The sequence below is a fragment of the Acanthaster planci genome, linkage group LG20 (assembly GCF_054643075.1).
Source record: "Acanthaster planci isolate LZ-2023a linkage group LG20, COTS_SCS, whole genome shotgun sequence".
Taxonomy (NCBI): domain Eukaryota; kingdom Metazoa; phylum Echinodermata; class Asteroidea; order Valvatida; family Acanthasteridae; genus Acanthaster; species Acanthaster planci.
In genome coordinates this window covers 8,460,896-8,480,862 of record NC_141796.1, presented here as the reverse complement: position 1 = coordinate 8,480,862, position 19,967 = coordinate 8,460,896, and the positions used below count along the sequence as shown (strand labels likewise).

At 44.0% G+C, this 19,967-nt stretch overlaps 3 protein-coding genes across 8 annotated transcripts in view; 2 read left to right on the top strand and 1 right to left on the bottom strand.

Moving 5' to 3' along the window:
• LOC110974994 (DENN domain-containing protein 2B-like) overlaps positions 1 to 10,203 on the top strand; it is a 50,401-nt gene extending 40,198 nt beyond the window's left edge. For all 5 annotated transcript variants that reach the window (XM_087130211.1, XM_087130212.1, XM_087130210.1 and 2 more), the window contains 9 exons: positions 629 to 698; positions 1,223 to 1,393; positions 2,037 to 2,138; positions 2,699 to 2,805; positions 3,566 to 3,743; positions 4,155 to 4,320; positions 5,116 to 5,358; positions 5,790 to 5,906; positions 6,676 to 10,203. In XM_087130211.1, the coding sequence (XP_086986337.1) occupies positions 629 to 698; positions 1,223 to 1,393; positions 2,037 to 2,138; positions 2,699 to 2,805; positions 3,566 to 3,743; positions 4,155 to 4,320; positions 5,116 to 5,358; positions 5,790 to 5,906; positions 6,676 to 6,746 (1,225 nt within the window). In that variant the 3' untranslated portion in view covers positions 6,747 to 10,203. The remainder of the gene's footprint in view (positions 1 to 628; positions 699 to 1,222; positions 1,394 to 2,036; positions 2,139 to 2,698; positions 2,806 to 3,565; positions 3,744 to 4,154; positions 4,321 to 5,115; positions 5,359 to 5,789; positions 5,907 to 6,675) is intronic.
• Positions 10,204 to 12,259: 2,056 nt separating this feature from the next.
• On the top strand, positions 12,260 to 15,372 carry LOC110974995 (uncharacterized). The gene is made up of 3 exons (XM_022227017.2): positions 12,260 to 12,375; positions 12,667 to 13,490; positions 13,930 to 15,372. Exons 2-3 carry the CDS (start codon positions 12,694 to 12,696, stop codon positions 14,282 to 14,284), a joined length of 1,152 nt encoding a protein of 383 aa, XP_022082709.2. The 5' UTR covers positions 12,260 to 12,375; positions 12,667 to 12,693; the 3' UTR covers positions 14,285 to 15,372.
• Positions 14,531 to 18,711, bottom strand: LOC110974996 (uncharacterized). Of its 2 annotated transcripts, none has more exons than XM_087130214.1 (5): positions 18,494 to 18,711; positions 18,077 to 18,141; positions 16,801 to 17,148; positions 16,165 to 16,226; positions 14,531 to 15,697 (listed from the first exon to the last, which is right to left on the bottom strand). In XM_087130214.1, exons 1-5 carry the CDS (start codon positions 18,568 to 18,570, stop codon positions 15,500 to 15,502), a joined length of 750 nt encoding a protein of 249 aa, XP_086986340.1. In that variant the 5' UTR covers positions 18,571 to 18,711; the 3' UTR covers positions 14,531 to 15,499. The 2 variants fall into 2 exon arrangements, with proteins under 2 accessions (XP_086986340.1, XP_022082711.2); XM_022227019.2 differs by having other exon boundaries at positions 14,531 to 15,673; positions 18,494 to 18,709.
• Positions 18,712 to 19,967: the final 1,256 nt, after the last annotated feature.

Genomic DNA, 19,967 nt, shown 5'->3' with positions numbered 1-19,967 from the left:
GGCAGGGGGCTAATATCCTACCGGTAACTTGCAGCTGCGTGGCTGAACTGGCAAAGACGCAGCTACAACGTTTTTGAGCCGAAGGCATGTAGTGTAAAGGGGCCTTGTACAACCGGTACCGGTGGATGACCCGTATTTGACTGCAGAGCACAGCCAGCGATCATTATATTAGTGCTGATGATTTTGGTGGAGGGACCAAAAGCAAAGAGCCCGGAGAAGAAATCTCACGGCACGGAGTTAAGCAAACAACTAACTATTCTACTCTCACATGGCCCAGAGCTGGGAATCGAACCCAGGACCACAGTGATGAGAGGTGAGTGCTTTATGCACAGGCCACCAGTCATTGTTTAGTTCCACTTAATAGTGCTTTGAAATATTGCGGCAGGCTGTCCTAGCTGTGCGGCGTGTGGTTGCATCTATCTTTGAAGGCTAAAAAACAATATCACGGTGCAGTGGCTTTCTTAGTGCTCGGTGAATGGTTTGGCGCTATCCCTTTTGGTTTTTAGAGATCAGCGCTTTACACTCTCCAACCATTTTGTGTTAACTTGTGACACTGTCACATATATTTTTGAGATCTCCCGGTGATGTTGAATTGCCGTGTCATACACTTTCCTTGGTCTCTTTTCAGCGAGAGCTATTCCTTCGTCTTGACGAGTATGGACGGCACCAGGTCGTATGGCTACAACAGGAGACTACTGGTAAGTCCCCGTTACTCAGCGACACCTTGAGATCAGACTAGTCCTCTGTTGTGCATACATGTATACATGTATAAGAGCAAAAACCCTGAATTGACTACATCAGAAGGTGTTATTTTGGCCAAGATACAGTGGCCAACTTCTCATGTACGGCAAAAAGTGCAAAATGCCGACTAGTTTAACAGTCTCTGGAGTGGTACCTGCATTTGTACATTATTTCTGACCACATCCTGATATGTTTTAGCACTCCTGAGTACACCCACAGAGCAATATTTGCGGTCACATCAACCAAGCTCAAAACGACACTCAGTCTGCCTGCTTAGATTTTTCCAATTTCGCTTATTTACAATGGAGGATAAGTATTTGAAGCAAGTGCCAAGCAAATGCTAACAATTAAACAAAAGTCACCAAATGTAAGTCAGGGTGTGCTAGGGTCCGTTGATGTAACCTGTTAATGTCCGTTAATGTGAATTGTGCAGCAAGTAAATAACTTTGGTCTCTTCCACCGTGCCGCCTTATTTCCGTAGCCTCCCGGCGACAAGCCACGCCTGCCTGAGGTCTACTGCATCATCACACCCATCAGCTGTCGGCTCCTCTTCACGCAGCTGCTGGACGAGATCGAGAGGAGGCGGATGGTCTCAAGGCGAGACATGGAGAAGCTCATACGAGAAGCCTACACGAGGCACGTCCCGCCGCCGGTAAGTCAGAGGCAACTCACTTCGATTGGAGAACTCAGAGGAAGCCGATGCTGTAGGAAGGAGCAACTTCAATAGCAAAGTTGTTAACGATATATCTGCTATCTGATCATGCGTGCGAGTTGATCATTGATCACTTCAGTTGGAGAACTCATAAAATGTATATATATATGTATATATATCTGAAAATGGATCACTTGGGAGACATTCTCATAAGAACGTGCACAACTTTACTGTCCCATAATTAAATATTCCTTAATCTGATCTGAACCAAACTTTGTATGTTTTCAATTTAGACCCTAATGTATCATCTGTAGAAATTTGTACGATAAAATTTGGCCTCCTTCTGGTAGCTGGGGTGCTAAGGAGACATTGAAATGTCTTCCTAATGACCGATTTCTCCCTAAGGTCGAAAAATTTACCACAAAATGTCTCCCTAATGATCCATTTGTAAGAATATATTTAATCACTATATAGTATAAGTTCACACCTATCTTTCCAAATGCATCATGAAGTCGCAAACGATAGGAGATAGTTCTTGGGTCTTGTCACGTTGCACTCCCATTGAGAAAATTTTAGCTCGCCCAAGTTCTAAAAGTAAGTTTCAGTGGCTTCACTATGAAGATATGATTGGACTTTCCTGCAGGGCGGCTCCACCACAATCATGCAGATGGATACAGACGGTACGAGGACCTCCATCATGCAGCCTCTCACTCTACAGAGACCCCAGGACTCCAGATTAGAGCATGTAAGTGTCTGAGGACGTGCCTGTAGGCATACCAATGACTTGAACTGAAACAAATTGGCAAGTCGTACATAAGAGCTTGCATATGTATCAGAAATGAACCCCATGGTCCTCACTTGGGAATGAGGACTTATGACCCATATGGAATTATTGTACTGAGGACAATACTGCATATCAACATGAGGATACATAAACTACGTCAACATAGTGAAAATGGGGACCTACATGTGAAATATAGTACCAGATTTTTGAAAATGTAAAAAGAATTTCATATTTGAAATGTTCTGTCAGGAATGAAAAAAATCCTCCGCAACTGTCCTTATTTCTTGAATTTCTAGACCAGTCTGTGAGATAGTTTCTGCAATTTTTTCAAATCAGGTTTTTAAAAGATAGTTTGAATCGCCAGATCTTTCTCTAACCAGCCTCGAGTATTTTTTCTAAAACCCTCAAAATGAAATCCATGCACTGCCAAGTTTTTCACCTGTAGTGGGGATATTTTTGATAAGATTACAGCTGATGTGAGTTCTTAACTATCCTTGGTCTGTTCTGAAAAAAAAAAACAGGTTGACTTTGACTGTCTCTTCAGCACGCTGAAGATCCCCCAGGTCATCCAGATCTTTGCGTCCTTGCTGTTCGAGCGGCGAGTCATCATGTGCTCAGGGAAACTCAGGTAACTCACAACCCTCACTGGTTCCACTCCCATTTTCCTCAACCAACTTTGGTAAGGGCCAAACCTCATAGAGCAAGGATCCTTCTCTGCATGTTTCATGCACTCGGCACAAATCAGAAGTGAAGTGGTCCCCAACATACATGTAGATACAGTGCAAGGCAGGTCAGCTGGTAACCTGATTTCAGCTAAACAGGCCAAACTTCGTAGAGCAGGCATCCTTCTCTACATGTTTCTGTGCTCAGCACAAATCAGAAGAGAATTGGTCCCAAACATACATGTAGATACAGTGCAAGGAAGGTTGGCTGATAACCCGATTGCAGCTAAACAGATTTTGTGTTCACTTGGCAGATTTTTACAGTTAATGAAATTGCTCCATACCTGCTGTTAAGGACAAGACCTTGACATCATAATGGAAAATATTCCAACAAAATCAGTCATTGCATTGCCAACTGAGTTCAAAGGGGGGTGTTGAACTGGTCTTACCATGCTGCAAGGAGATGAAACAATTTGTCCTTAAGCTTTCACAATGGTTTCTATGAATCAGCGGAATTATGAAAACAGGCCGTGACTGAACTACGTGACTTTGGCTAAAAGTGTATAAACACATGCTTACTCACACTCGTGGCCGCAGCCGCTTCCTGTCGACTTGGATGCCTATCAGGTCTTGGAAACTACTCCCAACAGGTAGATTTGAACAGGACATGAAGGTTAGGTTTCCATGCGCAATATGTCATCTGCACGAAATAACTTGTCATTTCAGCAAGCTGTCCAAGTGTTCGCAGGCCGTGGCCGCACTCCTCTACCCCTTTGCCTGGCAGCATGTCTACGTGCCTGTACTGCCGGAGAAGCTGATTGACATGTCTTGCTCCCCGACTCCCTACATCATGGGAATGCTGTCTCTCTGCATTCCAAGGCTGGAAGAGTTGCCGATTGAAGAGGTTAGGTGCAGACGGTCTTGTCAGATATTCCCCCCCCCCCCGAAAAAGTGGCAAAATTAATTTTGTTTTGAGAAAAAAGAGAATACATGTGGTTACTTTCGGGAGTATGGTTTTATTTCCTCTCTTTTTTCCCCAAAGCAAGTAAAAATCACTGCATTTACCCTCTAAATGCCAGAAAATGCTACGTAAGAGATTGTCCAAGTGTGTTAGGCCCCCCCAAAAAGTTTGAACCTCTTCCTGAAAATTTGGTTTCAGATTTACCCATCATCTCTCAGGGGACATATAAAGTGCATGTACATGCATTCACATTCGATCAAATTCTCAGCCATATTGTCAGAGCTCACTTTGCCACCCTACATCTCGACCGTTGCCTGTTGGATTGACCTTTTCTGCCCTCTCTTTGCATACCAGGTCCTGATCGTGGATATAGACTCCAAGGACTTCTACACGGTGGTTGGGGACGAGGCGACCATCATCCCCAAGAAGCTGTCGCATGCACTGGAACGTGCCCTGACGGACATCTGCGGCAGCCTCACCGAGCCCAGCTACGGCTCAGAAGACGACATCTCATCAGAGGGTGGGCATCAATCTACTTCCCCTCGCTTCCCCTCCTCCAAATAAAGTTGAAAGCAGTTTATGTCTGAATCCCTCAAGTCCCAACTTCCAAAAATATTTGTGCCAAATCCTCCCGAAGTCTTCCCTATCGCAGGAACCACCACTGTCCAAAAGTTCACTGAAAAATGCAAACTAAACCAATTGGTAACTCAGATTTGACAGCAAGGCATCCCATGAGACCTTGTTGAACCAAAAACCCCTCCAAGCAGTACTTGCAAGAAGCAGTAGAGGACCTTGGGGTATTGAGATGTATCCAATATTTCCCTGGGGGGCAGTTTGAAGATTTGGACGTACTGATGTTGCATCCTAGCCAAAACAACTCTGGGCTCCAGGTTAAAGAGAATGAGAAAAAGCTTTGATATACCGTAAATACGGCTTGCCTTTTTGCCTCACACGGGTTTGTGGCTGTGGGCTGTAGCACCCCTCGAGTAACCTCATTCATAGAGTCTGAAACTGCAAACATGGGACCTTGAGAGCTCAGTAGATTGAGCTCTTGGACTATTTGATGGTCACATCTATCCTGGAATTTTTAAATCATTTCCTCAAACGTGTTGTCATTGTTTTTGTTACGCCACTGGGTGGAGAGAGGCCAAAAAGAGTGTAAATGACTTGCCCAAGGTCACAGTTTATGGCCTGAAGCTGGAATCGTACCTCGGACCCTCCGATCATGTGTCATGAACCCTTACCACAGCTTCCAACTCCCCTTCCGTTCAAAGAAATAAGTCCAGACCCTGAAACTTGCTTCTCTTCCCGTCAGACCACGAGGCCAAAAACCGGGCCATCTCAGAGGTCTTCATCCGCTACTTTGTGGAGACCTGCGGCCACTACGTCAACCACTTCTCGACCAAGTACGATGGCGGCCTCAAGTTTGACCGGGAGGGCTTCATCCGGACGGTGACCTCCCGCAGCATCCGCAAGTTCCTGGAGGTCTTCAGCGAGACCCAGATGTTCGCCTTCTTCATCCAGGAGAAAGAGGCCGAGGTGGAAGGCATCGCCCAAGGTCAGTGCCAAAAGGTCAAAGGTCGTGGGATACTCGCCCCTCTTCGGTCAGAATATTCCTATAATGTACACACCAAAAGTGAGGTCTGAATTCCAAAATTTACAAGCAAAGGATTCCAAAGAGCCTATATCTTATTTTCAAATATCTTTTACCTGAACTGTATGTACAAAATGCCTCATATCTCTCCAGTGTACCAGAACTAGTGGGAATTTCTGCTTAGAACAGTGCCACCAAGTGTTCAATTACAGTTACCCATTAATGTTTTTACAGTGTACGTATGGTTCTCTATCTTCAAAGACGCCCACTTCAGTGTCTGTACCATTTTAGAACTATTACAATTGGGCAATGCATTGTTTTTTTCAAAAACCTGAAGTTCATTTTGCAGAAGGTGAGGTTATCACTGAACTTGAACTCGTCCTCATTCCCCGCAGGTCTGTTTGAGACAAGGGTGCGGGAGTATGAAGCTCAAGCCAAAATCAATGCCAACAAATTTGGGGCCAAGGTTAAAAAGATTGGCAGGGCCGTCAAGGACATTTCCAGGGAGGGAGGTAAGTCCACCTCATACATATTCATGACAGTTCTTTTTTAAAGAACACAAATGTATTACTTGCAAAGCTATACTCGCCTTCAAGGTACACGTGTTTCTGGTGAGAACAGTGCCACGCTTGAGACCAGTCTTTGTCCTCACAAGTCGATCACAGGTTACCCACCTGTGATTGAAGTTGGATCATTCCATGAGGTTGGGGCACAGTTTGTGACGGTGTCCTCGTTACATCCAAAACTTTTACCACCTGTCATGACTTGTAGAGTACATGTAGGTTATTTACCCTGTAAAAATAGCACACCCCTCTCTACTCAGCCTTACAAGATGTATAACAATGTCAATTTGGAATCCACAGGCAGGGAAATAGCTGTTCACTTTTACGGAACCCATGTAGCAATGGACACCGTCCCAAAACAAACCCCAACCTCATGGAATGACCCGACCCGGCTACCAGTTATTCCGATGAAACGTCACCGGAGCCGCCTTTTTAGATCAAGGGCTTTGAGAGACTTCCATGCAATGGTTACCAATAGGAACTCATGACATGTATCACCCTCATAGTAGAACTGACACAGAGAAGTGGATATGCATGTGAAGACGAAACTCAGTGACAGGCAGACTAAAAACAATGCACAGCGTTTACAGAAATAGTAATGTTTTTCACCTGTGGCTTTCAGAACCCGACCTCGAAAAATAGTAAATGACACTGCAGTGCTTTTTTTTTTGGTGCCAAATCAGTGATGATATTGTTGTTTGCGCGTTTATCTTCCCAGGCAAGAAGGTGGCAGACACGGCAAAAGACGTCCGGATAAAAGTCAAAGCTAACCTGGACGCTAAGGTTTGACCGCTTGCCTCCGCCCCACACAACACAAGGTCAATCACCAATGCAAGTCATGCCAGCCAGCAGCTCAAGTACAGGTGGACGGACTCTCCCCTGACCACGACCACCTCGACCCAGGTTCGAATCCCGTTGGGTGTGCTGAGTCGAGCATTGTGGATGTTGCTCCGAACCACAAGTACTTTGGATTGGGTTGCGAATCCCTTCCAGTTTGTATTGGCTGTCACAGTGGTACTTCCCCTGACCTCCACCACTTTAAGCTCAGTTCAAATCCCATCCAGCACCAGGCTAACACCTAGGTTCTGCTACTAACCTACTGCACTTAAGTTCGAATCTCAACCCGGCACAGTCGAATTGCCCTGACTTCTTCCATTTTGACTCGCGTTCATCACCTGGTCTGTATACAGCCCAGCACCTGGATATCCTCTCACCCTCTGCTGCAGCGACTTGGGTTCGAATCCCATCCATCCACCTGGTGTGACACGTTTTTCCCTTGAACAATCACATGACTAGCTCCACATCATAAGCTGGTCCCAGTGGCACTTCCCTTAACCTCTATCCCACATGGCTCAGGTTCAAATCCCACTCTGGGTCATTGTAGGGAATTTCGTTCTGCAACATGCACTTACCAAACTTTGCCAATTGAGCTGGACTTCCCATAAATAAGGACCACTTGAGCATTGCACTCAACCCTAGTGGCTGAGGGCACACGAAAGATTACAATGAAAATAGAGAATTCGGGATGTTTATTTATTTTTCTTCACTGGTGCATGGAGGCCGTGAAGGAACTGCGGATGGCGCTGTCAGACTGCGTTAAAACAGCCATCAAAAGAAATCTTGTGAACATTCACTTGTTTGCCAGATCGAATGGAACCAAGAGCTGGAAGTCAATTTGTAACTGAATGCACACAAATCTGCAGCATCCTCACATTTGGAGAGAGAATGATTTGGTGCTGAGTGCGTGTTGCCAGTTTTCATCTGAATGTGCACACTGCTCAGCAACCATGCTTGAGACATATAGGAAGATGCAAACTGGTTTGGAGTTTTGAATGGTGCTGAATGCATGCCACCGTTTTTTTCAATTGAATATGCACAAATCTGAAGTGACCTTGCTCAGTTGGAAAACAATCATTCTTTTGTAGGTTCCATTGGTGCTGAGTGCTTGCCACCGTTTAAAGTGAATATGCAAAAAAGCTGAAGTAACCTCATGTACAGAGACCCAAGCTGAAGGTGCACACCTGAAATAGTGCTCAAGCGCCCTTCAGTCATGATAATGACCATGTCCAAATTAGCGACTGAAGCTTCCAGTAAGGCATGCTTCTATGTGGAATTGCTGCTGCTGGTCAGTGGCTTTGACAGTGTCTGAAAATTATGTGGCTGCGACTAGAAATTATGCACAACTTTATGGTAGTGGCTGCAGCCGTTTCCCATAGAATCATGCAGAATTGCAAGCCGCAGAGAAGACATTCAGATGTGACCTTCCATAGGTATGCAGTTATCTGCAGCAGAGGCCATATCTTTGGTAAGAAGTTCACTGATGGCATTTTCATGCTTCGCCTCTGGGTAAGAGGCTCCTTATAAATCTCCATGTATTTTCTAATCGATCTTTTATTTGCGCTTACTATCAGGTCACAAAGATATCCCAGTCTACATCATGAATATGGACCAAGTTGTCCTGAGTATTCAGTGAACATGGCTAAGAATGAATATTCAAAGTTTTGATTAATTGTATGATGTTTCCAATGCCTCTTCCATTTACATACCCGTAATCTTCTAACCAAAGCCTCCAGGTATTTGTGTGGCATGTCTGTTTATTTTTAAAGCAAATACAAAGTTTTGTCTAGTTTGTACAAACATCCTTTGTATATATGTCTGATGATTCCTTTGCCAAGCTCATGAATATTTATATCTCGATGGTTCGGTCACACATTCCTTCCACTGAAAATATTTAGATGTACATGTATTTGGTGCCGTGGTCAAGTGTTATCGCAGGTCCCTTCAAAAACGCAGTCACAAGTGCCAGGGTGAACCGTGACCAAAGAATGCTTGGATCACTGTTAATTTGTGTGGCTAGTGACCAGGCATAAGACTGGATGGCTTGTGAGGTTTTCAACCAGAGCTCCGGACTGATCATCCGGACTGAGTTGGTTTTCGTGGGACCGAGGTTTATCATCTTTGTAGCCCAAGGTCATCATATATTCCAAGCAGTTTCTCTGTACTGTCTACAAAAAGATATTTGTGGAAAATATTTGTTAACGGTAATTTGGAATGCTAGTCACCATCGTGAAAAGTAGCCTTCAAGACTTAAAACGAAGTCTTTGAAAATAATTTAATGAAAATTTCATGTAAAGATTCGGCCATAAATTATGTTTGTGTACAATAATGCAGAGCAGCCCCTTCAAATTACATATATAAGTTGTCTTTGCTAGTACCAATGACAGTTTACATACAGGTTGAGGATCACTCCGCCTGTTGACTGTCTAATTTGCCCCCCCCCCAAAAAAAATGTAATGAAAAGGCCAGACAAGTAGAGACTTGAACAAGTCTATGTGAGAGACATCCTGGCCCTTTCTAGTTGCAAATCGTCTGGTCAAAGTATGTTCACGCTGGGATTATCGCTACAAGAACAGAAAAGGACTGGGCTAATCTCTACCACAGTCTGTGGGAATATCCCCGGCAGGTATCAGAAAAGTTCTTATGTTGGGGCCAGAGTTAGTTGTATCGATATTTTTTATATGTCACTTTCTATTTTTGTATATGAGAAAAGATGAGCTGGCTGTTAACATGTATACCTTAAACATTTTATATTCCTTTGTAAATGTACAAGAATTGTGGTTGTATAAATGTTTCAGCTCTTAAGCTTTTTGATAAATTGAATGTGTCGGCTAACTGATCCGTTTTCAGAAATTTCACAAGATTAGGGTTTAAATATTTACATGATTTTTGTGTTCGTGTAATCTCATCTATTACCCAGAGGTGTTCTTACACAGTTATTGATCTTTATTTTGAGGGTGCATCCATAGAGCGTCTTTAAGTAAATTTGATATATAGCTCTGTGGGATCTGGGTTTTATTGTTTGACATGTTCAAGATTGTTCTAATAACCCAGCGATGGGTTGCCATACAAGACAAAAACTTACCCACATGAGAATTTGGGGACCCGGAAAAGCAAACTATTGCTGCTCAGTGATGATTTTCAAAATGGTTTTCAAAATCATCCCTGTTAGATGTTGGCCTTAAATGTAATACTGATTATTTTATTTTATATATTTCGAAAATAAACTACATTCTGTTAACGCTTTGTAAAATAATGTGTATTATACAAGTACATGCAACTAGACGACAGATGTAACTTTAAGTTCCGCTTGTACGATTACTAGTACATGTAGTTAACCGAAGAAGGCATTACGCGTACTTGTTAGTGGACTTCTTGTAAATTGGAAAATATTTTGTAACAAAACAGACTCGAGCCGTTAATTGTGTTGTTTATTGTGGAATTTTTGCACAGGGTGGTTAGGTAACACACAACACTTGCTATTTTCAGGTTAATTTTATTTAGCTTTTTTTTTCTCTCAAGATTATAACTGACATGTTTTTCCGCAACGGCTAGGCCGTCACTAGGAAATTCGCGTGAGCTCACTTGCCTGTGACTTGGCAGTGGGTTAGACTCGACTCTGCGTGCGTTTCGCCGGTGTTGTTGCTTGCCTTTGCAACGTGGTTGGTAAAAGCTTGTACTTGTGACATGCGTGTTAACGACCAGTGATCGTTCGCTTGTCTCAATGGCGCCATCTGTTCTCTGTAGGCCTATGCTCTCCGCGAACCAACTTCGAATGCGAATGGAAATGGGTCGCTATGGGGCTGCACTGCCTTGATTGTTAAAGAAATCTGCAAAGTAAGGATGCTAAAAGGATCGGTGGCATCGAATTTCACTTACATCACCTTTTCTTATGGTCTGAGGTAATCGAGCATGCACTAGCGGGGATTGGTGACGGGTCTCTGCCCGTTGTATCATCTCTGCCGGTCATCTTCTGTGTTTGCCGAGAGTACTCTATTTTTTATCCCCCATGCTCCAATCCATGGCTTTACAATTCTTCCTGGCCGGAGCCATAATTTTTTTCAAGGTTGCCTGCTAGTCAGGGCTGCATGTGGCTGGAAATAACGCATGCCCCCATGGAAGTCACTAGCCGGCGACTGCAGCGACTTCTCGTTGACGCATGTTATATACTCCTTATCGTAGCTAGTTGAACGGGACACGGCTTCTGTATCAACTCTTTGTAAGGTTTCAGTTGTGGACCACGCACTAGCACTTTTTATACAAAACACCCAAGGCTGGATCTGGGGTGGCAGAAAATATATCACAATGAAACAGAACACAGCATTAAGGGCAAGTTTGATTTTGTGTATTTGTTGACGTTTTGTCCATGCTCGTCCACATACTTGTGCACTTTTTTCACTGGATTTAAATAAATAGTGGCTTTCTCAGGTTTTGTCGTCGTAGATCATATTGGCTAGTCTGTAGTGTCCAATGCATCTGCATTTGACGTGCACGCAAGATACTTTTGGATAATTGTGGATATAAACGATGTGTCCTGTGATGTTTGGTTTATCTCTGTGTTGCTGCTATAGCTTGAGTTTAGCCGTGCACGCGCCGTTTGGCCGAGGGGCCATATTCCGTGAAGGTTTGAATGTCATAGCACACCCATCTTGCCCGTGGTAGAGCAAAATCCCAGAGGAAAACGAGTGCACATGTTATGCGTGTTAGAGTGCTGTTCAGCCGCTCGTGTCATCCGGTCACATTGTTCCGAATTCCATCTAGGCTCCCTAAACCAGCGTTAAAACGGCTGGTTCAGGAGCCTATAAGCAATACTGGTAGATAGCATCTGATTTTCACGCAGTGTTATGTAAAAAAAAAAATGCTGTCTCAGCTCGATCTTTATTATTTTCGTTTTGCTAATTTCATAGTTGTAAGCGTACTGTTGTCAGCCCTAGCCAGCGAGCCAAAAATGTACATTATATGCTGTATGCTATTCACGGTGCACATTATAACTCTAAACACTCTGACCACATGCAAATGAAATCCACTGAATGTTGGGTGTCAAATTTTAATAAAATGAAAAACGTCAGAACAACTATTCGCTGCATCGGTTCGTTTTATTGGACTGTCCTGGCCACGTGATCTGGAAACCAAACGTTAGTACAGCGCTACGTTGAGGGGTGTTTGTGGTGATGTGCATGGCATTATTGTAAGCAATGCCTCCAAGCTTCCAGTCCCTTACACCAAAGCAATCCTTTCATTTGAATAATACCCAACAGAGGAAAATGTTGCTTTCCAACTGGTAATCATTAAATTAAGAATCGTTGGCGAAATAATGTTGCACACTGAACCCAAAACGAACTTTGAATCTTTTCTTCGAGCAGCTGAGCGAACTCTTTAACTGATGTTCTTCCCTGCAACTTCGCGCGTACCGCGCACTGACTGCCGCGCGCGTGGGCGCGTACTCGCTGAACGCACCGTTCAACTGCCATAAAACGGTCAAATTGACGGGCACGTCATGATGTCTCTGCTGTTAACGGGAAATCCAATCAGTTTATTTTCGGTCTAGATAACTTCACTGTGCGAAGGAACCCTCCAGTTGGTGAGTCTTGATGTTAACACAAAGTTGTTTCATAGCATTTTCATAAGACTTGTACATTATAATGCTAATTACAGTGAGGATGCCTGTAGCGAAATTGATGAACTTCGTGGAGACGTGCCTCAGCTGAGCACTGTTATTATTTTGTGCAGGATTTAACAGGTCGGAAAGCGTGGCACCGGGTGTTTCCAAGAGCTCTGCATTTTTGTAAAATAAAACTTCAATAATTTCTGTGGTAAAACAAACCATGAACCAATTTGATCGTGAATATCTCTTTTCTCGTCTCGCTATCAGATTTCCCGTGGGGATTGACATTATGATATGCCATCCCAAACCGAAGAGAGTTCCCTGGCTGAGCCCCAGCTCACCAGCGCCGTCGTGGTGGACCCGGATCGGCCAGCGACCAATAACGCCACTGGCCCCTCCCCGGTGATGCCCTCGCTGTCTCCCTACCCACTGGCCGGAGAGCCTCACCTTGGCGTGATTGCAGAGAGGAAGAATGCGGCAAAGAAGATGTTAGACTTTGGCGACCCTGCAGATACCGAGATTGACGAGGGAGTCAAAGCAATTGAAGACGGAGGGTGTAGCACGGAAGAAGTGGTCAGCGTCCAGGGAGAACTCTCCCCGAGAAATACCGACGCAGAGGCGACCCAAGTGTCCGGCTTAACAACTCCCCAGGCGCTTGACTCCCCGGGCAGCCCTCATATTGTAGGAAGAGCATTTAACACTGAGCATGTTTCCTTAACACCTCCACCTCTAGAATCTTCCACTCTGAAGCGGCACCATTCGGTTTCGCCCGAAAATTCACGAGCTAAACACCTTTGCAACACATCACCGGATTTCTCAGACTTTTTCCCCCATGAAACTTCCACTTCATTCCGCCAACCTGAACTCGTAGCAGACTTGGAGTTGGGAGATTGTCAAGGTCAGGGGTCATCTCTTCCTGTGTTTTCTAGAAATTCTCTTGCAGACATGCCGTTCCTGGATTTCCATCAAGGCGTTGAAGGCGAGGCAGGCGATCCAGAGGACGTTCTCCGTTGCCATGGCATCAATCTCTTCGAAAACCCCGCCCACCGCGAGGAGCTAATAAATTTCTGCCAACAATCACTCGCACATTCGTAAGTTAAATTCTAAGATCCAAACATATTTTTTGGTTAAAAATTCTGATCAGTATATTAAAGTTGTGTATATTCTTGTGCTTTAGATGAAAATCTGGAAGTACTCCGGATCTGGATAAATACTCTTAAAAGCTCAAAATGAACACCACTCAGAACGGAATGTACCTTTTTTGCGGAGCAAAATATGAGTTCACAGAATGAACATTTCAATTTGCTTTTGTAAAGGTAGTTTCTTTCGATTTCAACTGGAGATAAAAGATGGTTGGAGATGGTAAAATGATGACCTCGTGTTTGATAAGGGATGTGCTTGGTCGGTCTTAGGATAATAAAAGCGAACTATGCCCGAGCCGCACCGAATAAAGAAAATGTCTCAGGTATTCATGAATCTTGTTTGAATATTTAATTTGTTGGGAACTGTGTTTTGGCTTCTTTCTTGTAGAAACGAACACACTGGTGATCTGAACAGCAACAATAATAAGGCTGACTTGTGCAAGGGTCATGACTACCAATGTGAAACTGCGCATGACAAGCTGGCCTCAGTGATCCAACGCGCACGCGCCAAGGGGTTCCTGGTCAGCGACGCAATGTATTTCGATGGCAAGCAGTACGTGCCCATCAAAGTGGCCACCAACGGGCGGGGAAAGTTCAGGCTCCTCCTACCGCCGGACCACCCCCACCGAAAGGGCGTGGCCGAGGAGATACCCATCTTCACGACGTTTGAGATCGACAGCAGTGAGGATGCATTTACTCAGGATGACGAGGAAGGAAGCGAACAGTCTCACGAAAGTAACTGAGATGTCTGTGGGTATGACGCACCTTGGGCGAAACAACGTCAAGGTACCATGCTTGTGACGTCACCAAACAACAGTATTTGCAAAGGGTTTCTGGCAATTTCCTTTTGGATCATTTCAAACACGTGTGATCTGGTCCAACAGTACTGTTTATGTTGTGCATATCTATAGCACGCCCCAACCACCTGTTTTTCCGTTTGAAAATTATTTTTTGTGTTGGACTAGAATTAACACAAGCTAAGACAAAAGTAGTTTTTTTGTCAGTTTTTTGGTTTACTTTAAGACCTCATGGAAATATAAATAAGATTTTTGGCACTCAGTTGTCCATTACCAGCAATTTGATTAATATACGAATCCCCCTTTTTTCAAATCTTTTCTTTGCAGTTCAGTTTGCATGCAGTCAAGTCCCAAATTCACTGCCGTTGTAAATTGAAGAAAGATGTGAAGGAGTGATTCCGTAATTAAGTTAGTACTTGTCGGTTGAACACTTTGTTGTTCCCGGGCAAAAGAATCTCAAAACAAAGGCCCATTTTTAGCTTGGGATGCGGTGTAGGCTCGATGGCATTATGACAGTTTTGGTTTGGCTTTGTTACTAATGTGCGGTACACTTTATCTGCCATCGAACCGAGTAGGTTTCTTGTATGCCCTCACATTAATTTTGTTAGCAAACCCGGTTCTGGCGTTTAAAGCCCTTCGTGAAATATACTTCCGAAAACTTGAAGTATAGACGACGCAGAACTTTACTTTTTTAATATTCTGGAAATGAAATTGAAAATCTTTTCCAAAAATGTCCACACCCAACGAATGATTCCCATGGACTGGGTCTCCGCTTGTGTAAAAAAACAAAAAACAAAGAAAAAACAAAAAACAAAAAACATACACTCTGTCTGTTATTAAAATGCTTGGGTTCCCGTCGGTGCACTCCAAACCTCAGTTGATATTCACTTTTATGATTCACATAATCCTGTAGTAAGATACCGCTTTTGCGGCCTTTGTAATGATGGTTTTCAGGCTCATTTCAAGATAATCTGTTTACATGTATTTATTTTCGGGTCGGGCAATCATAAAAAAGACGGTGACTAAATCACGAATTGACCTTGATCCACAAAATTATTTGCTTTATCAACTTTGTGAACGATTCTAGATTTCACGGGAAGTTCTTTTATAGACCTTTGCTCCAGTCATGCAGGGACGCTCAACCAGTGGTACTTCTCCGGTTTAAGTGTCGGGGTTTGGCATTGGCTCGGGTTCCACGGCATTTTTAGAACTAGAACGATCGTTGGGATTGGGCGGTTCCTTGCTGAACTCGTGGGTAAAAGTCAGCAGGTAGACACAGACCACAGAGACAAGAACGTACTTCAAGATGCCATCAGAAAGGCGGGAAAGCCTCAACTGAAACAAAATGAAATCATCCAACTGTGCATCTTTTACTGAGATGTACTTATCTCATATTTTAAAGAGGAAGGTTGACGATTAGAGGAAGTATCTCCCGTCAGAAATGGAAAGTTGAAGCAGCAGGTTGCCGACAAATATGGCAAATATTGATAACTAGAAACAACACAGGAGTGGGTGAATAATGAACCAAACGACGATACAAATGGGTTGCATAATTGTTTATGCGCTGAGTTCACAACATTTGCCGTGTTTGACATAAACTTAACTCTTCGCTGACTTCAAACTCAGACAATGCAGATAATCTTCAGACGGGACACACAGATAGTCTTGGTACGTGGCAGGTATGTTCCACTCATGCCTGCTGAAGTTCGAAAGAGCGAGTGGATCGCGCATTACCCTCTGCCGGTTGGGGAAAAATCGTTAAAGGGCCGCTTTGAGAGGAGACTATTATGCAAACATTTTTAAAATCGAATCGAGAGAATACTTACCAAGTGTAGATTGGAAAGGGTCACTGGCAGCACCAGTGGCAGAATATTTCCAAGTACGATGACTGGTTTGGTTCCTTTAGGAACAACACTGATGTTGATCTTTCATCAAAACGTCTTTATTTTTCTCTTTCAACTCGGTGATTTGAGAACTAGACGAAGATCCCACTCACGGAGCAAACAGATGGGTCTTTCTGTGCAACGCCTTTGTCCAACTGAATTTCATTTTTATAAGAGGACCAGGAGCTAAACTTTTAAAAGTGTTTCTCGAGAATCTGGCGGTTGGAATTTATACTTGGCTGCAGCTTGAAATTGAGTGCGGCTCCAGCCACTACAGGAGAATTGCGTGCGATGTCATGAACTGCTACCAATTCGGACATGACCACTGAATGTGCTTCGACATGTATTTAGAGGCTTTCTGTTGAAGCCATCTTGCAGTTCGCAGTTCTTTTGTTCCCAGGGAAACATTCTTTGAGAATACCCCAAAGCACTGGCCTACATGCAAACCCTCTTTACCAACAGGCTTGGGAAGATCGTAGAGCGCCCTCTGCAGATAATGCACATGTTCGACAGCCAAGTTTGCAATCACTGAAATCTCCACCCAGTCTTGACTTGCACTCGATTTTATTGAAAGGATACCAGTGATGGCCTGCAGAGTGACGAAGACGGTCAGAGTCCGTCGCAGATTCACGACGCAGCGACTGCACAGCTCCGGCCGCACTACCTTAGACAGATGAGCTTGCACTGCGCAGTACAGGGCGGCTGAGACGCAACCCAGGATTTCCATAGCAGTCTGCAACGAAGACTTCGTCATCCCAAAGACTGGATTGGGAGTGGCATAGGCGACAGTCACACTCAGTAGGCCAACTAAGCCAATCAGCGCCGAGAACATATTCAAGCAGTGGATTTTAGAACGCGTCTTGCTATTGGACCTCGTCAGGGCGAACAGTCTGAGCATGTTTTCGTGAAGCACCTTGGACACCAAAACTACGTGGAGAGCACGAACAGTGAATCCAATAAAAGAATATTCTGGAATGTTACTGACACAATTTGGAGTCAGAAGTAAGACATGAATGGTAAAAGATGTCAAAAAGTGGACTTTAAATTAAGTCATGATGCCACGATCACTTACTTGAAAGTGATGAACCTGCATTCGAGTGAGTTATAGTGGACAAGTTCAGTCAAGGACCATATACAAAACCAAAGTTTAACTATATTTCTGATCAAACGCACGTTTGTCGACGATGGTTGGACTCGTCTAGTCAAGATTCGCGACCAGCCTATAGAGGTTGGTCGCATCTTTGGTTGCCAGAAATCGTTTTCAATGGTGCAGTTTACAGAGGAACAGTATTAGAAAAATGCTGGAAAATAGTCACTCAGAAACGACCAATTTTCCTTTGTTGGGGGGGGGGCTGTTTTGCCCTTCCTGCGGCCTCCTTTCCTCCCCTATGGCCTAATGACCTGAAATGGATGACTAGGTCGGTGGCACTTCAACTTTTACCGCACGTGCGCTGACGTCACCAGCTAACAAGTTAGTTAACAAGTGGTACTTCATCGAACTTGCTCAGTGTTGCATGTGCCAGAAATCCAAGCAACATGTGTGAAACGTGCACATAACATGGATTATCATCATAGTAGATCAACCAACGGGCCTAGGTACCGTAGTGTTCTTGGGATTCAGAAAGCTTTGATGTCAAATAATTCGAGTGTGCCATGGCCGGAAAAACAAACACCAATAATTTTGAAAAACAGTAACACCATTTATATATGTTTGTAGCATGCAAAGTCAGCGATGTAACAAACTTCTCTGATTGTGGATTAAACCGTTCATTCCAGTCGAGAAGCTCTTATCGTTTCCACAGCAAAATGGGGACACTAAGGGCACTTTGAAGTCTGGAAATAAACATGGACTTACCCAGAGCTATGGAAACATACACTATACCAGACAAGGCACGAGGTTGTATAAAAAGAGCACCTGATCTGTGTAGACAAGGGGATACGTTGTGAGTGAATATTCTATACATACATGAATCTTCATTTAATTTCTCGGATCAAAAAGCAAATACGCATTACCAAGAGAGAGAGAGAGAACCAAAGATTGCGTCTGGTACCGACAATGCTAATAATCAAGTCGTATAGAACCGACATTTTCTTCATTAATCTACAAATTTTGACATTTCACGTCAAAGTAGCAGCAATATTGATAAAGCAATTTTAGTTGAACTGACACAGATTCCATTGTTGCACTGGGCCTTAAAAACCTCTACAATAAAGAAACCAAGGTTTAAGGAATGATTCAATAAATCTTGCAGCTGAAATTAAAATGACTTACGATACGCAAATGCCAACCGCGATGGCGGCTATCGCCAACAGTGACGAAACCAGCGGGAAGACAACCAACCACTTCATGTTGGAAAATGACTCAAAGATGGTCCCTGACCGAGCAATAAACCCGCCAAAGAAGAGCAGATCGAGAAGACTTCTCTTTTGGTGTTAAGATGTGAACGCAGTCTGGGTACGGTGGTCGTGTTCGTGTAAAAATAATTTTGTTTATTTGGAATACCTGTCAAAGAGCTGTGTGTGCGCAGTGACTTTTTTGATTTACGAAACAATCGCGTCCTGATCTTCATTGTGACGTCAATTCTTGAGCTCAACGCACGGGCACAAAACTTCATGAAAAGGAAACAAAAGTTATGCGAAGAAGCTGCAGTCACATCGCAAAGATCACGAAATGAGATTGCACCCACTCACTTGGGTTCCATCTATGATGAGAGGGCCTAGATTGTGACTTGTGACCACAGATTGGCCGGTCACAAAGAGTATGATTGGACCAGCAGTGGTCTTCGGTATGAAAGACAAACAAGAAGTAACTTAAGGAGAGATAAATGCAAAATTCTTGTACTTCATGCAATGTATGCAGTTGTCGGGAACCAACATGGCAAATTTCCTTTGAAAACAAAATCGTACGACAAATGTTGGAAACTAAACCGACACTTGTCGACATGGTACCAGGCTGTTGGCTAATCCCACATGCACGCTCTGGCTCGCGTCCACTCATCACCTAGGACGGGGGTTGGAAAACACCACTCCCCAGCGCCCTCCACCCCACCCGCTCAAGGCCAGACTGTGTCCTCCTTAACGCAGAACGCTGAGGGGGAAAGTATGGTAATGGTCTGTCTTGGTGTATAACCTTTCGCCCCATGAAGATGAGATGATTCGGATCCTAATATAACCATCCAGGAAATGAGGGGCCACTAGTGCCCTAGTTACGCCCCCCTTTTTAAGCAACCTATACTGGCGCACCTGGGGCCAATTTCATAGAGCTGCTTAAGCACAAAATTTGCTAAAGCGTGAAAAAAACTTGCTTAAAAACAAAGGTCACCAGGAGTTTTGGTTGGTTACCTGATTTATCAAGCAATTAAGGTTTACTCGCGCTTAAGCAGCTCTATGAAATTGGCCCCTGGACGGGTCTTATGAAGGTTAAATGCAGGAGCCGAACTATGTGCATTTGAGTAAGCCTTAGACAACTACAGAGTACACAGTGTTAATGAAATACGTCGATAAGGGTAAAACCTCCAGCCAAGCCGCGCTCTGCTCGATCTAACTTAGCTTACTTAAGCTCAGCTCAGCTCCGTTCAGCTAACGGTGCATCCGAATCTCTTGTCTAGAGCTAGGTTTTGGGTCTTCGCTCCATTGGAAGTGCGTGGAGACGCGTAGACAGTAGACCTAGCCGTAGCTCTGGAAGCCCGTTTCGGACACGGTCTAAGTTCAGCTCAGTTCAGCCAAGCCCATGCTGGCCAGCCCAA

Bases quoted from the DNA above. Each gene is read 5' to 3' on its own strand.
- LOC110974996 (XM_087130214.1), bottom strand. From the start codon at position 18,570: ATGAAGTGGTTGGTTGTCTTCCCGCTGGTTTCGTCACTGTTGGCGATA. The intron at 16,227-16,800 runs GTATCCTTTCAA...GAACCAAACCAG, and splicing joins CACTCTGCAGGCCATCACTG to TCATCGTACTTGGAAATATT. The intron at 15,698-16,164 runs GTAAGTATTCTC...AAAGATGCACAG, and splicing joins CCCTTTCCAATCTACACTTG to TTGGATGATTTCATTTTGTT.
- LOC110974995 (XM_022227017.2), top strand. From the start codon at position 12,694: ATGCCATCCCAAACCGAAGAGAGTTCCCTGGCTGAGCCCCAGCTCACC. The intron at 13,491-13,929 runs GTAAGTTAAATT...TCTTTCTTGTAG, and splicing joins CAACAATCACTCGCACATTC to AAACGAACACACTGGTGATC.